Source organism: Magnolia sinica, chromosome 14 (assembly GCF_029962835.1).
Source record: "Magnolia sinica isolate HGM2019 chromosome 14, MsV1, whole genome shotgun sequence".
Lineage (NCBI taxonomy): Eukaryota > Viridiplantae > Streptophyta > Magnoliopsida > Magnoliales > Magnoliaceae > Magnolia > Magnolia sinica.
Genome location: NC_080586.1, coordinates 17,353,924 through 17,369,292, shown reverse-complemented (window position 1 = coordinate 17,369,292; position 15,369 = coordinate 17,353,924). Strand labels below are relative to the sequence as shown.

Sequence of the window (15,369 nt, the reverse complement as noted above, 5' to 3'; positions counted from 1 at the left end):
CTGGCATTAATCTAGTGGAGTCCAAGGACTTCTCTTCTTTATTACGTTTCATCTATTGAGTGATATCCATCATCTATGAAGTCGCATAACATGTACAAAATAAATGGATTCCTAGTTTACCCTTGAAATGACTATCTACATGGTGGGTGCACAAGACATGATGAACAGCTCGGATTTTCCACATGCATTCCACGTTGGCTCATATTCAGGCATTTATGGGGCTGGAAATAGATACATCATACATGTAGGGTTAGTTATTCTATTATGGTTCATAAAGCTATTAGAAGCATGGTAAGTTGTGTGTTCACTATTATATCCCCTCCTGAAGTATGGAATGATGCTGCTTCTATGAGCCTTGTGTTTGAATTGATTGATACTACTGCAGAAGGATTGTCTGGATGCTATGCTTTCAATGCCAGATTTTTGACAAGTTCATTCCTTTTTCTATTATCTACATTAATCTTCTTTTGGCTTTAACTGTAGAGCAAAGATGAGTTATTCTCTACAGAACAAGATATTTTGCTGCAATCAGCCTGGATAATCAAGCAACATGGTGCTGAGCTTGGTAGCACCTACCGATAATTTACCAATCAGTGAGTATCCAAGTGGAAAATTCTTTCATATGGAAGTTCAGTCATTGTTTATCAGATCTTGTATTAAAATATATTTGATTAATTCAAGATACTTATACGTAGGCGATAAAATTTTATTGAAGCCGAAAAAAGAAAGAATTTAAGGGTATACGTCTTAGTAGTTTATTTTAACTTGATGACCTATGGCCTAACTAAAGTTATAGCCCTTGATAGAGTGGAATGGTGGAACAAGATTCATGCAGCCAACCCCAATTAGTTGGGATAAGGCTTAGATGATAATGATGGTGACAATGACATCCTAGTATTCTATTTTCTGGTGACACCACAAAGCATTTCGATATGAATGGTAACTCTAATGAAGTCCCGGTGCAGAACAAATGAAATGTTAACAACCACATACTGACCATGTAAGTCATCATGAGGAATGTTAATTACATTTTGGACGTTTCCTCCATCAGAACTTCATTTGCTTTCTTAACCATGTGGAGGATCCGTTGATAGATAGTTGTTTTTCGGAATACATTTCCAAATCCAATCCCATGTAAACTATTTTATTAAGACTGCTCATTTTATATATATCAACTTTCATCTCCTAGTTGATGCAGACACTGAAGGACTCCTTAAAATAATGGGGTGAGCTCCGGTGGTACCGGTACCACAGTAGAGAAGGATTTGATGAGGATAATGTGAAGAAGAGATGAGAATATTGAGAGAGAAGGAGGAGGAGAGTTTGGGAGAGATGATGTGTTAGGCTTGCTTGCCCTAACACATAATATTTTATTATGATAAAGCATATAGTACACTGCAGGAGAATAGGGAAGTGTGCACATGCATTAACATTAAAAAAAAAAAACCATAATACACTAGCATTCTCTATACTCCCCCTCAAGTTGGAGCATAGATGTTGATCATGCCCAACTTGTCACGAACACGATGAAGAGCATCTCGACTCAAGGACTTTGTAAGAACATCAGCAAGTTGATCCCCAGATCGAACAAAAGGAGTGACAATTTCCTTAGAAGCGACTTTCTCCCGAATAAAGTGACAGTCGACCTCAATATGCTTGGTTCGCTCGTGGAAAACCGAGTTACGAGCAATATGGATGGCCGCTTGGTTGTCACAGTGAAGAGGAACAGGATCCGAAGGAGGATAGCCAAGTTCTTCAAGAAGGTTGCGAAGCCACATGAGTTCACATGTCGCATGAACTATATCACGATATTCTGCTTCAGCCGAGGACCGGGCAACAACTGGCTGCTTTTTGCTCTTCCAGGTTATAAGATTGCCACCTAGGAAGGTACAGAAGCTGGATGTAGAGCAGCGATCAAAAGTACTACTTGCACAATCAACATCGGAATAGCCAGAAAGATGAAGATGACCATGCAACTGAAAGCGGAGGCCAAGACCCGGGGCTGATTTCAGATACCGAAGTATGCGGTAGACAGTCGTAAGATGAGAAGTACGGGGAGCTTGCATGAATTGGCTAACAATGGCTACCACAAATGAGAGATCTGGGCAAGTAATAGTCACGTAAATAAGTCGGCCAACAAGTCGTCTATACATCCCGGGATTAGTAAGGATAACACCATCATCTGGTCGAAGCTTCTGCGAAGTATCCATGGGAGTAATAGCAAGTTTGCACCCTAACATGCCGGTCTCCATGAGAAGATTGAACGCATATTTTTGTTGTGACAAGACTAATTTAGATGAAGAGCGGCCAACTTCAATTCTGAGGAAGTAGCGAAGAGGACTAAGGTCCTTGATCTCAAACTCAGTCTTTAAAAATTCTTTGACCTCCCTCATTCTAACCGAATTACTACCGGACAAAACAATATCATCCACATAGACAATGAGAACCATGATGCCCATCGTTCGACGACATATAAAGAGAATTATCGGCATGACTACGAACAAAGTTGAACTCCAAGAGAGCCTGACTGAATTTTTCAAACATGCATGTGGGGATTGTTTGAGTCCATAAAGAGCCTTATTCAATCGACATACAAGCGCAAGGTTGTGAGAAGCAACAAAGCGAGGAGGTTGATGTATGTAAACTTCCTCTACAAGGTCTCCATGGAGAAATGCATTTTTAACATCAAGTTGAAACAAGGACCATGATCAATTAACGGCCAAGGAGAGCACAACACGAATTGAATTAAGCTTAGCCACTGGAGAAAATGTCTCAAAGTAATCCACACCATGAGTCTGAGTGTAACCTTTAGCAACAAGACGGGCTTTACAGCGATCAATTGAGCCATCTGGAAGAAACTTGATTGTATAAACCCATCGACAGCCAACAGGCTTATGGCCTACAGGAAGTGGTACAAGATCTCAGGTATGATTCTTCTCAAGAGCAGACATTTCTTCCATCATCGCCTTTGTCCAATCAGGACTCTGAAGAGCATGTGAGAGAGATCTAGGAATAGTCTGTGATGAAAGGGAAGCTGCAAACGACTGAAAAGACAGTGAAAGATAATCATATGAAATGAAATTACTAATGAGGTGTTGAGTATAAGATCATGACCTTTGCGTAAGGCAATGGGAAGATTTAAACTTGAGGTAGGAGTCACCTGAGCCAACATCCAAAGTGAGCAGAAGGGTAGATGGCCGAGCGTGTGAAGATTTATCTCGACGATGATCACCCGCAGAGGCTTAGGCTCACGCAAATCACCAACAGGATGTTGAATGGAGGGGAGAGGAGTTTTCCCCTGCTCACTAGTGGAAAGAGGATAAGAGTCATACTTTCTGACTCGTAAGAGGATCACAGAGGAATCGACCTAGAGCTGAGAAAAAAGAAATGTCCTAAAAAAAGGTTACATCGGCAGAGATATATTTCTTGCGAGTCAATGGGTCAAAACATTTATAATCTTTCTGACTCCGAGTATACCCTATAAAGACACATTTAATCGCCTTGAGACTAAGTTTATCATTACTCCCATCCAAAATTTGAACAAAGCATGTACAACCAAAAACTTTAGATGGTAGAGGAAATGGATTATCATGAGGATACAATATAGTAAATGAAGATTTATAAGACAAAATACGTGAGGGTATACGATTAATAAGAAAAGTAGCAGTTAAAAGAGCATCACCCCAAAAATGTTTGGGTAGATGCATACCAAGTAGAAGGGTGCGAGCAACTTCAAGAAGATGACGATTCTTTCGTTCTGCAATACCATTTTGTTGAGGAGTGCGAGCACATGACGTCCTAGATAAAATACCACGTTCCTGCAAGAAGGACAGAAAGGCAGTAGACATGTATTCTCCCCCATTATCAGAATGGAGGGATTTGATGGAACAATGAAATTGAGTGCACACTTCATGATAAAACACTTTAAACGCATCAAACACTTCACTTTTAGATTTCAAAAGATAAATCCAAGTCATGCGGGAATAATCATCAATAAAGGTAACAAAATATCTAAATCCAAAAGTCGAGGTAACCGGAGCTGGTCCCCAAACATCCGAGTGAACCAGAAGAAAAGGTTGAGATTTCCTCCTAGAAGAGCTAGGAGGAAACGTAGCACGATGATGTTTAGACAATTCACAAATATCACAGCATAATGGTTTAGTGACAGATAAGGAGGGAAACAAAAGTCTCAATCTAGCTATAGATGGGTGGCCTAAGCGGCAATGCCACCAATTCATGGACTCTCGATCTAGAGAAAGGATACTAGAAGCGGCAACAGGTGTATCATCGAGAAGATAAACGCCTCCTCGCTCATCCCCCCACCAATCACTCTCTTCGTCTGTAGGTCCTGAAACAAACAATAAGAAAGAAGGTAATGGAACAATTGAATGATTTAGTAAGAGAGCTAACAGATAATAAGTTTAATGGAAAACGAGACACATACAAGACTGAGGACAAAGAAAAGGAAGAAGAAAGAGGGATGGAACCAATCCCAGAGATGGGAGATTGGGTATCATCTGCGATTGTGACATACTGAGTGGGAGAAGAAGAAGAATAAGAAGAAAAGAATTGCAACTTACTAGTCATATGGGAGGAAGCTCCGGAGTCTATGACCCGGGAGGTAGGAGAGGATGACGCAAGAAAGGTACCTGACCGGGCCGAAGCTGCGTGAGAAGGCTCGGGAATATCCCAAATGTGAAGCCGCATAAGGGCATCATATGCCGCCCAAGAAATAATAAGAGACTCCCCTAGATTGCTCAGCTGTCGGGGTGGAAGATTGTGTCTCGGAAGCAACGTGGAAGCAATAGAAGCGGCGGCATACGTGGGGCGACTATGTAGCCGGCCATAATCAATAGTGTGATTAGTTCCACCACAATGTAAACAAATGCGGGAACTATCACGTCCTCGTCCACGTCCACCACGATCACGAAGACTACGGCCGCCGCGATTGCGATCTCCCTCGCGGCCTCTACCACGACCACCAAAATCAGAAATCGCCCTGAGCTCAAGGATGGTGCCCGAAGACCAAGGGAGGACGATCGCCAACAAGATGTGCCGAACGCTCGGGTGACACAAATGAATGAGAAGGAGAGTAGAGATCATAGCACGTTGACACATGGCATAGATCGTCAATGGGGGAAGAGGATTCTGCATAACAACGTGATCACGAACGTGAAGATAATCAGAACTCAACCCAGCGAGGAACTGCATGATACGAGTATCATCCCGTTGCTTATGAGCATGTTCATGATCCTCTTTACATTTGGAAGGAAGAGGCTGACACATATCCAACTCATCCCACATACCCCGAAGCATCTAATAGTAGTCTTTTAAGGATCTGGAGTTTTGTTGAAACCGACCAATTTCTTGAATAAGCTGGAATACCCGTGAAAAATTCTGAGATTCCGAGAACATATCATGAAGCGTATCCCAAATGCCTTTAGCCGAGGATAAAAACATCAGTGAGTGGCTAATCGAGGAATCCATGCTATTCAACAACCATGCAATAACTTGATAATTCTCCTTTGTCCAAGCCTTGTAGGTAACATCTGTAGAGCTTGAGGAATCATCCAAAATATACGACAACTTGTCACGGGCTCCTAAAAATACTTTTACAGATTGTGCCCATTGAAGATAGTTGTCACCATTCAACTTAATGGAGGTAATCTGCAAGGGGTTAGATTCAAGAGACCCTATGCCAAGAGATGAAGGCCCTTTGTGAGCCATAATAGAGTCCAAGAGAAATAAACCTATGCCAAGAAAGATTGATTCAAACAACTCTATCTCACTCAATCCTTCAACATAATAAGAGATAAACCTCAAACAAATATCAATCATCCAAAATACCATGAAACGCAGTCAAATAGGGCCTGACCGAGTGAAAAACGGCCCAGCCGCACGCCCATTTGAGGTAAAAACCTCTCAAACATTGATCTTAAGTAAAAAATCTACCATGGATAGCTTGGGAGGAAGATTTCGGTCCATCTTGAGCAAAGAAACCGAAGAAAAGCTTACCGATTTGAGGTAGATCGAAGAAAAACGGAATATAGGGACCAATTTTCGAATTTCTCTATTTCACCTAAAATACCATGAAATGAGGTCCAATAAATTCTGAAAAAATCATGACAAATCTTCTAAAATCAAGATCTATCAAACCCCTAAACTTTTAGCTCAAACAGAGCCCATGCGTCCGTACAACACTGACGTCAGCAAGGTGACGTGTCGCCTCTCAACCTGTTGGATGCGGAATGCCTTGAACTGGCTCTGATACCAAGTAGAGAAGGATTTGATGAGGATAATGTGAAGAAGAGATGAGAATATTGAGAGAGAAGAAGGAGGAGGAGGAGAGTTTGGGAGAGATGATGTGTTAGGCTTGCTTGCCCTAACACATAATATTTTATTATGATAAAGCATATAGTACACTGCAGGGGAATAGGGAAGTGTGCACATGCACTTACACTAAAAGGACACACAATAAATACAATACACTAGCATTCTCTATAGGTACCACCATAAGCTCCGGGGTACCGGGCATAAACGAGGCCCATGTGATGTATTCATGACATCAACCCATCCATCAGATGTGTCACCTCACATTATCACCAGGGCCCAAAATTCAACCAAACAGAAACTCGGGTGGGCCACAGCACAGGGGGCTAGTTGAGAAGGGATGCCCACACTTGATTTGCATTGGGGGCCCACCATGTTTTGTATATGGAATCCAGGCTGTCCAAACCCTTCATCGACCACAGATGAAGGGTAGGACAAAAATCAGGTTGTTCTGCAACTCAGGTGCACCATGGTTTCAATCAAGGGTGATCGTTCCCTCCTACGTGGTTTGCTGTGCTGTGGCGCATCGGAGTTTTGGATCGATCTGAATTTCTGGCATGGGGGTCACTTGAGGAGATCTTCCAATGGACGGGTTGGATGTGATACGTACACCATGTCGCCCCACGTCTGCCCAGTACCACCAGAGCACACCTCAAAAATCATAATCTTGTTTATCTGGTTAATTACCTAATCACCCACTTTGACCTCTAGTATTATTTTACATTTATTCATGAAACAGCGACTGTGAGGTCCATATAAATGAAGCTCCCGCCTTTTAGAAAACACTGAATCTAGCTATACTTTCTTAAATAACATATTTAGTTTGGATCCCGATGCTTGAGGATGTGTATAGTTTCTTGATGCATGCGCTGCATACAATGGGGTCATGGTTTGGTGATCTAGAGCATTGATTTGATGGCCCGACCTTGGATAGGGAATGCCCCATAAGTCTGGCAAATGGGAACTTCCTTAGCCATCCAATATTTGGCCTTTTTTTTCCCTGCCTGTTGCTGTGACTTTTTCCGTAACCTTCTATTTTCTGGTTACTGATCGAAGGTTTGTGTCTTACAATCTGAGAGATTTTTTGTGACATCCCCCATCCATGGGGACAATGGCATCAACAGGTTGGATCACTGAACTGTGTGCCCACTATGCATGACCCTTATGCATTAACACTTTATAACTCCTACCCTTACACATGATATTCCTGTCGGAAGTAATGGAAGTGCAAGTGGAACAAAATCGATGGGGTGCATTTGAACTCTTAATTATGGTGACAATTCAAAACTCAAATCTTGCCAGAGATCCTATAACGAATGATCTGAATTGAAACCTATAACGGATGATCTTAATTGAAACGTTTTCAAGTTTCAATGCGTTTGTATCCCATAACGGATGACTTTAATTGAAACGTTTTCAAAACCTTTGTAACTGTTCCCTCTTTACAGGGATTGTTGTATACTTTATAAATTTATAAGAAATTCACCATGTCAGCCATGGTGGAATATTCAACAAACCAAGTATCTAATCTCATATGGTATCAGAGAGACAGGAGAGATAAAATTCTCTCTCTCTCTTTTTTTTTTATCGATTGATGGTGGGCCCCTCGTTTGCCCCTCGACAGCAAGAAGCTCGCAGCAAGTCGAAAAACATCAACTGAATCGGCAATCCAATCGATGTTACACCAATATGATAATTTAGCCAGATAAAAAATAAAAAACTACCTTGTCTCACTATATCAAATCCTCATAGCTACCAAATCCACCACTTCATCTCCGTCCTCTACCTCCTCTCCTACCCTTCAAACCGCTCATATTCATCATCTTATTTCTGTCAAACTTGACCTCCATAACTATTTTCTTTGGTGCACTCAGTTCATTCCTTTTTTGAAAGGTTACGATCTCAAGGGATACGTTGATGGTGCACTTTCTTGCCTCCCTCGTATCCTTTCAAATACTGTCAGTTCAGATGATGTCAGTCCAGCCTACCTGGCATGGCAAAAGCAAGACCAAATTCTTCTTGGCTGGCTTCTCTTCTCTTTATTTGAAAATGCTCTCGCACAAGTAGTCAGCCTCAACACCTCTTGAGACGTATGGTTGGCTCTAGAGAACCCATTCGCCTCTCGTTCTTGGGCCCGGATCATGCAACTTCACCAAGAGCTTCGAACTATGTGCAAAGGGAGTTTGTCTATGACAGAATACTTCTATCGTACTAAACAACTTGCTGACAATCTCGCTACCTCTAGTCATTGCATGCTGGATTCAGATCTTCAACAATTGATACTTACTGGTCTCGATTCTGCATATGATGCTATCATCACCACTCTCACAGCCCCGTTGGAGGACACTCCCATGGAGGATTTTCAGTCTCACTTGCTAGCCTTTGAGATGAGACTCGAGGCACAAAATATTGTCTTCTCAAAAGCCCCGACAGCCAATATTGATGCAAAAATTGTGGTAATTACCCTACTCAAGGCAAGCCCTCTAATCAACGAGGACGTAGACTGGGATGGTATGTCAATTTTCCTCAACATCAAATTGTGACACCTTTGATTGGTCCTTGCCAGATTTGTGGTCGGAAGAACCATGTTGTTGGGTCGTATTGGTTCCGGTTTGATCGGAACTATCAGGCCAGCTCTCCACATTCACCTCTGGCTTCCTTTGTTGCCTCAACCCCGTCTTATGACCAGAACCTGTACCCTGACAGTGGTGCCACTAATGATATCACTTTTGACCTCAGTAACCTCCACATTCAGTCAGAGTACAACGGTCCAGACCAACTTCACATTGGTAATGGTTCCCGCCTTTCCATTTCCAACATTGGTATGTCTACCTTATCAAATGCTCATCGCACATTTACTCTTCGCGATATTTTCCATGTTCCTGAGATTTCAACTAATCTTCTGTCAGTCTCAAAATTGACTTGTGATAATGTCATCTTCTTTGAGTTTCACCGCAACTTTTTTCTTGTCAAGGACCGTCGCACGGGGAAGGTGGTTCTGCACAGGCTAACTAAACGTGAACTCTAGTGTTTAAACCAATGTCGCAATGTTCCTCACACATTTTCGTCTCCATCAGCCCTCATTGGCGAATGAACCTACGTGGATATTTGGCATCAACGGCTTGGACATCTTATGCAATGGACTGTCAATAACATCATTTTCTCTAATTTACTTCCAGTTACAAATAAAAGTACTAGTTTTTGTCGTTCTTGTCATTTGAGCAAGAGTCACCAGTGGCTGTTTTCTTATAGTACTACTGCCTATAGCTCTGCTTTGGAATTGATTGTATCAAACATTTGGGGACCGGGTCCAATCACATCTCGTGATGGATATCAGTATTACTTGCTTTTCATGGATACATTTAGTTGATATGTTTGGCTTTTCCCACTTGCAAAATGTTCTGATGCTCTTAAAGTCCTCATCTCCTTTAAAGTAAAGATCGAAAATCTACTTGATCGCAAAATCAAAGTTTTTCAGTCTGACAATGGGAGAGAATTTCTAAAGTTTAAATCTTTTTTAGAACAACATGGAATAATTCGTCGATTTTCATGTCCACACACCCCTCAACAAAACGGCCTAGCTGAATGTCGCCATAAACATATTGTTGAAACTGGACTTTCCCTCATGGTTGGGGCCTCAACACCTCCTGTATATTGGGTTGATGCCTTTCAAAGTGCATCTCGCTTAATCGACTGCCCTTGCCAATTTTGTACAACAAAAGTCCTCTTGAAATCATTTTTAAAAAAAATCCTCCCGATTACATCACCATGCATGTATTTGGGTGTGAATGCTACCCCCATCTCCGTCCTTATATTGCACATAAGCTTGTCTCATGGTTCATTCCGTGTGTTTTTCTTGGTTATAGTCCGTCTCATAAAGGGTACAAATGCCTACATCTTCCTACCAATCGTCTCTACATTTCCCGACATGTGGTCTTTATTGAAGAATCTTTTCCTTTTGCAACAGCCCAAAATCAGCCTTCAATGCATATGGCCTTCTCACCTTCCCCACCCATTCTCTCCTCCTCTACCATTATCACCCTCTCCATTGTTCTCACCTCCACTGACTACTACTCAAACTTCTCACCCGTCACCTCAACAAACCTTTGGCAACTTTGAATACGATGACCTACCCACAAAGCCGGCTCAGTGTCATTCCATTATTGAGTCTCCTGCTCAGCCCAGTGCTTCTCCTCTTCCAAAGACCGAGCCTCAAACTCAGCCCATTTAGCCTTTCCCAATTTAGCGTGCCCCAATTGAGCCCATCACTAGTTCCTCCTCTACAAAGACTTCGCACATGCTCACATGAGCAAAGGATGGCATCTTCAAACCAAAGGTTTTGGCTGCTACTATCCATCCTATCCTCATTGACGAGGTTGCCCACCTGCTTTTCTCAAACCAACAATGATCCTCTTTGGCACGAAGTTGTGTCATGAAATAAATGCCCTTCTTAGAAACATCACATGGACTTTGGTTCATCCTCAACCACACATGAATATTGTGGGTTGTAAATGGGTGTTCAAGATACAACACAAAGCCGATGGTACCATGGATCGCTTCAAACTCGCCTTATTGCCAAATGGTTCAACCAACAAGTAGGAATCGACTACGGTGAAAGCTTTAGCCCCGTTGCCAGGCATTGCACAATTCACATGGTTCGAAGCATTGCCATTTCTAACAAGTGGCCACTCCACCAACTTGATGTTCAAAACGCATTTCTGCATGGCATTCTGAAAGAGGTTTATATGAAACAACCACCTGCTTTCCACGACTCTCGATTTCCGAATCATGTTTGTCGCTTGCACAAGTCATTATATGGGCTTAAACACGCCCGTCATGCATGGTATTATTGACTTAGCAAATTTCTTCATGATATTGGCTTTCTAGGCTCCAAGGCTGACACCTTGCTTTTTATCAAGCGTACTTCAGAATTCACGATGTATTATCACTGGATCTCATCCGGGTTGTATTTAGGAAATTATTGGACAACTTCAATCTCAATTTGCTATCAAGGATCTTGGCCCCTTAAATTTTTTCCTTGGTATGAAGGCCCACCCAAGTTGTACAGTCCTATTTCTATCTTAGAGAAAATATACTCTAGATCTTCTTAGAAGAACCAAAATGGACGGTGCGAAACCTTAGCCAACTCCAATTTGCAGCCAGTCCAAGCTGTCCAAGTTCAGTGGGTCCTGCTTCTCTGATCCAACTCTATATCAGAGCGTTGTCGGTGCTTTACAATACCTCACTCTTACTCACCCCGATGTTGCATATGCAGTCAATAAGGTCTGCAAGTTTATATATAATCCAATCGATGAACATTGGATTGTCAAACGAATACTCCGATATCTCAAGCACACTACTTAATGTGTTCTTCATCTCAAAGCATCCTCATCACTCACTTTGAGTACCTTTTCAAATGCGGATTGGGATGGCTGCCCAGATGATTGATGGTCAACTATTGGATACTGTGTTTTCCTGGGCCTGAATATCATCTCTTCGAGCGCTAGGAAACAAAAGACAGTCTCTCACTCCAGCATTGAGGCCGAATATCATGGTTTGGCCATTGCCACAGCTGAACTAACATGGATCCAGTCTCTTCTCCATGAGCTTGGCGTGAGTACCTCACCCACACCAATCCCTTGGTGTGACAATCTCAGTGCTACGTACCCCATTGCCAATCCAATCTTCCACTTGCGCACTAAGCATATTGAGATCGACTATCATTTTATGCGGGAAAAAGTTGCTCAAAAAGGTCTTGATGTTCGCTTCATTTTATCTACAGATCAGATTGCAGACATCTTCACAAAAGGCCTTTCTTCCCAACGGTTTGGATTTCTTCACGGCAAGTTAACCGTCATAAATAGACTGCCTAACTTGAGGGGGCATATAGAGACAATTCAATATTCAAATCTTGCAAGAGCTCCTATAACGGATGATCTTAATTGAAACATTCTCAAGTTTCAATGCTTCTGTATCTCATAATGGATGACTTTAACTGAAACATTTTCAAAACCTTTGTAACTGTTCCCTTTGTATGGGGATTGGATACCCTATAAATTTATAAGAAATTCACCATGTCAGCCATGGTGGAATATTCAGCAAACCAAGTATTCTAATCTCATATTAATTACTTGATTTCTAACTGCATTACCTTCTGAGGTACTAACTTACAATTTGGTGCAGTTTTGAAGCAAAAGTGTTCATTTGGATGAATCCGGACTATGGGACACAAGCTGCAAGTTGGCGACGGTTGCAGTTGAGGTAATTCCCAGCCAACCCAACATACCAGTTTCAGATGGACTTTTCTGTTCATGTTCACGGACAAGAAGCACAAGTGAACTGTTTTGTACTGATGCAAAGGTACCCAGGTTTAGTGCCATGTTACTGGTACAGTTTTGCTGATTTTGTATCTGAATTAACAACAGATTGATGGTTTGAAAGGTGAGACTTGCCCAGCTCCATTTCACAGCAAGATATGTAACTCGAATTCAAATAGCCCGGAGAGTGAATATTCTGCCTTTTGAAAGGATCATGTAAGAATAGCTAGTAGTTAGTTCCTTGGTTCAATATCTTGTCTGTTCTCTTAGGAAATTTGTTGTCATTGTGATAACCAAGTAATGCTCAGCGATTATTTTGTTTGAAAGAATTGTTCTGGTTTGCTCCCCTGCCAGAGTCATGTACTTGTGCTGTTCAAAAATCATGTACTAGTTTTGGATGATGATGATGTTGGTCTATCATTCAAGAGTTTTTCCAGGTAGTGAAAAATTCATTTTTGAGTTGATGGATATTCTGTGCGTTTCCAGAATACAATCAGCTCCAGTGCTCTCCATAGTGTAGGTATATAGCCTTGCTTCTAGAGTTGTTGACATTGATATTCGAAAAGTAATTTTTGTCATGATGCTCAATAATTCTTAAGTATTTATCTACGAAAGCTGGTTTCGTGGCCCACCCTAACCGCAGGAACCAACGAACTATGTCTGTGACAGAAGAGATGAGACCCAAATCAAGTGTTTGTTGATTTGGGGGTGGTTGAAAACTCTCCATCTATATACACACCAATCTCCTGCAATTTGCCCACTCCAGGTACAGGTGAGTGACATGTTAAAAAGAAGAAAAAGAAAGTGGTGACAGTAATGAAGGACCACGGGTATCCGTGCACATGCGTGTCATCCCATCCGTTGTATGCATGGCGAACATTTACCTCAATACATTCGATTTATATAATGCGAAGGACCTTAGATGAGTATTTCAGTGTTATACTGATTGGATATCCTTTAATTATTCGACATTTATTCATTTTATTTCCATTTATTATCTTCCATGAACAGGGCCATCATTTTAGGGGCTATTATAATTTTCTAACCGTGATCCGTCCTTAACAGGCTGTATGATGTGGACAGTTTGGATTGAATACATGCATGTTGGGACATGCATGCACAAGGTTGATCAGGTCCTTCAAGCCCTCTCCGTTTCCATTCTAAAAGAAAAGGTGAGAGGGATGTGTTTTCCGTATCTGTATATACTCACGATGCCACTTTATATGAGGTGGAAATTTAGATTGTAGGTCCTACTAGATTGAGATAATCTCTTTAATTCATATCGGTTTGGCAATCCTATCCTCTTGCTAATGGTAAGCCATGCTCTCCTAGCGCATCAAAGATGGATTCCAGATAGAAGAGGGAGATAGATGAGTGTAAGGGGACTCACCCCATGGACCGTAGATCATGGAGTAATTTCATATCTGGGTACCAAGAGTCGTGAATTACACTGTCCATTTGTGGTTCTTGTCTGTGAGTAGCTGCAGTTTGAAAATATGTCCAAGGGAGGATCTTAGCCGTCAACTTCTGATTTTTCCTCATTTCAAGGCCACTCTTTCTGTGGTTACGATGGTCATCTTGATGTGATTTTCAAGAGAGGACCATCTAAGGATGAAGACCACTAGTCGGTTGCTTTGTGCTAGGCATGGGCTCACCAATTATGCAGATCCAATGTAATAGTACTGCACCTGTTTGGATAGAAAGAATCCAAAACAGGGACATGGAAATCCTTATTGAATCCTCCAATAATAATAATAATAATAATAAACTATAGAATCCAACAATGATTCTTTTGTTTTGTTTTTTTTGTTTAGAATGCAGTTTTTTAAGGAAATGTTGAGAGGTCAACAGTCAAAGGAGAAGCGTTCTCTCTGGTACCTTCTCTCAATCCAAATCTTATCCAAAAGGATCATCAATCATGCAGTCTCAAATCCGCTTGGAATGTTACTAGGCAAGCCCATGAGAAATGCAGTTGGGCTTGTGACATCTTCAAAGGCTTAACACCAACAGATTAGGCAGTTGATTGGATCAGATAACCCTTCAGGCAAACATTTACCCAACCCAGCATATCCAATTCAGATCAACATCTTGGAGGCATGGCTAGTGGCTCAAGGCATTAGCCTGCTAAATCGACATACAAGAAGATAATATCATGTGTTTGAATACCATTTCCTCTGGTACATAAGTGGAATGAGCGGCAGAAATTACATGAGAGGAAAAAACCTCTTGGTGGAGTCTCTCGGAAGTTAGAAGATGAGCATGATGCCTTCATGTGATTAGGAGTGAAGAGCATCTTTTTCTGTTCTTTATGGCAGCGTCTATAGATAGTAAAGAACACCCGACTGAAACGGCCCATCTTCAGAGCATTCAAAGAATTATCTTCTCTTTGCCTCAAAGGCGTTGTACACCCCAAGGACAGTGGCACGGTATGCATGACCGGCGGCACGAATTTCATAAAAGCTATGTACACCCCAAGCCCCAGGAAGGTTCCAGCGGTGGACATGATTATCCCCACTGTTTTCCTGTCGTGGGGTCCACTTGAGCTTTGTATTCAATTTTGGGCTCAACCCCTAAAAAAAAAAAAAAAAAAAAACAAATGGACGGCATGGATAAGCTACATACATTCATGGTAGGCCCAACAGATTGTACTTAGTACCATAAAGCATACTGGCTGGTTACCCAGTACGCAATCCCATTTCACACTAATGACCCACTTGATGTG

General features: G+C 41.7%; 1 protein-coding gene across 3 annotated transcripts in view; it reads left to right on the top strand.

Moving 5' to 3' along the window:
- The window catches only part of LOC131225595 (mechanosensitive ion channel protein 1, mitochondrial-like), a 44,768-nt gene extending 31,720 nt beyond the window's left edge, over positions 1 to 13,048 (top strand). Inside the window, exons 6-8 of one of the 3 annotated variants that reach the window (XR_009161406.1) lie at positions 484 to 593; positions 9,305 to 9,347; positions 12,514 to 13,048. Coding sequence is in view for 2 of the 3 variants with exons in the window: in XM_058221146.1 (XP_058077129.1) it covers positions 484 to 582 (99 nt within the window). In the remaining variant the exon portion in view is untranslated. The remainder of the gene's footprint in view (positions 1 to 483; positions 594 to 9,304; positions 9,348 to 12,513) is intronic. The other 2 variants (XM_058221146.1, XM_058221147.1) reach the window with 2 other exon arrangements.
- The last annotated feature ends 2,321 nt before the right edge of the window (positions 13,049 to 15,369 follow it).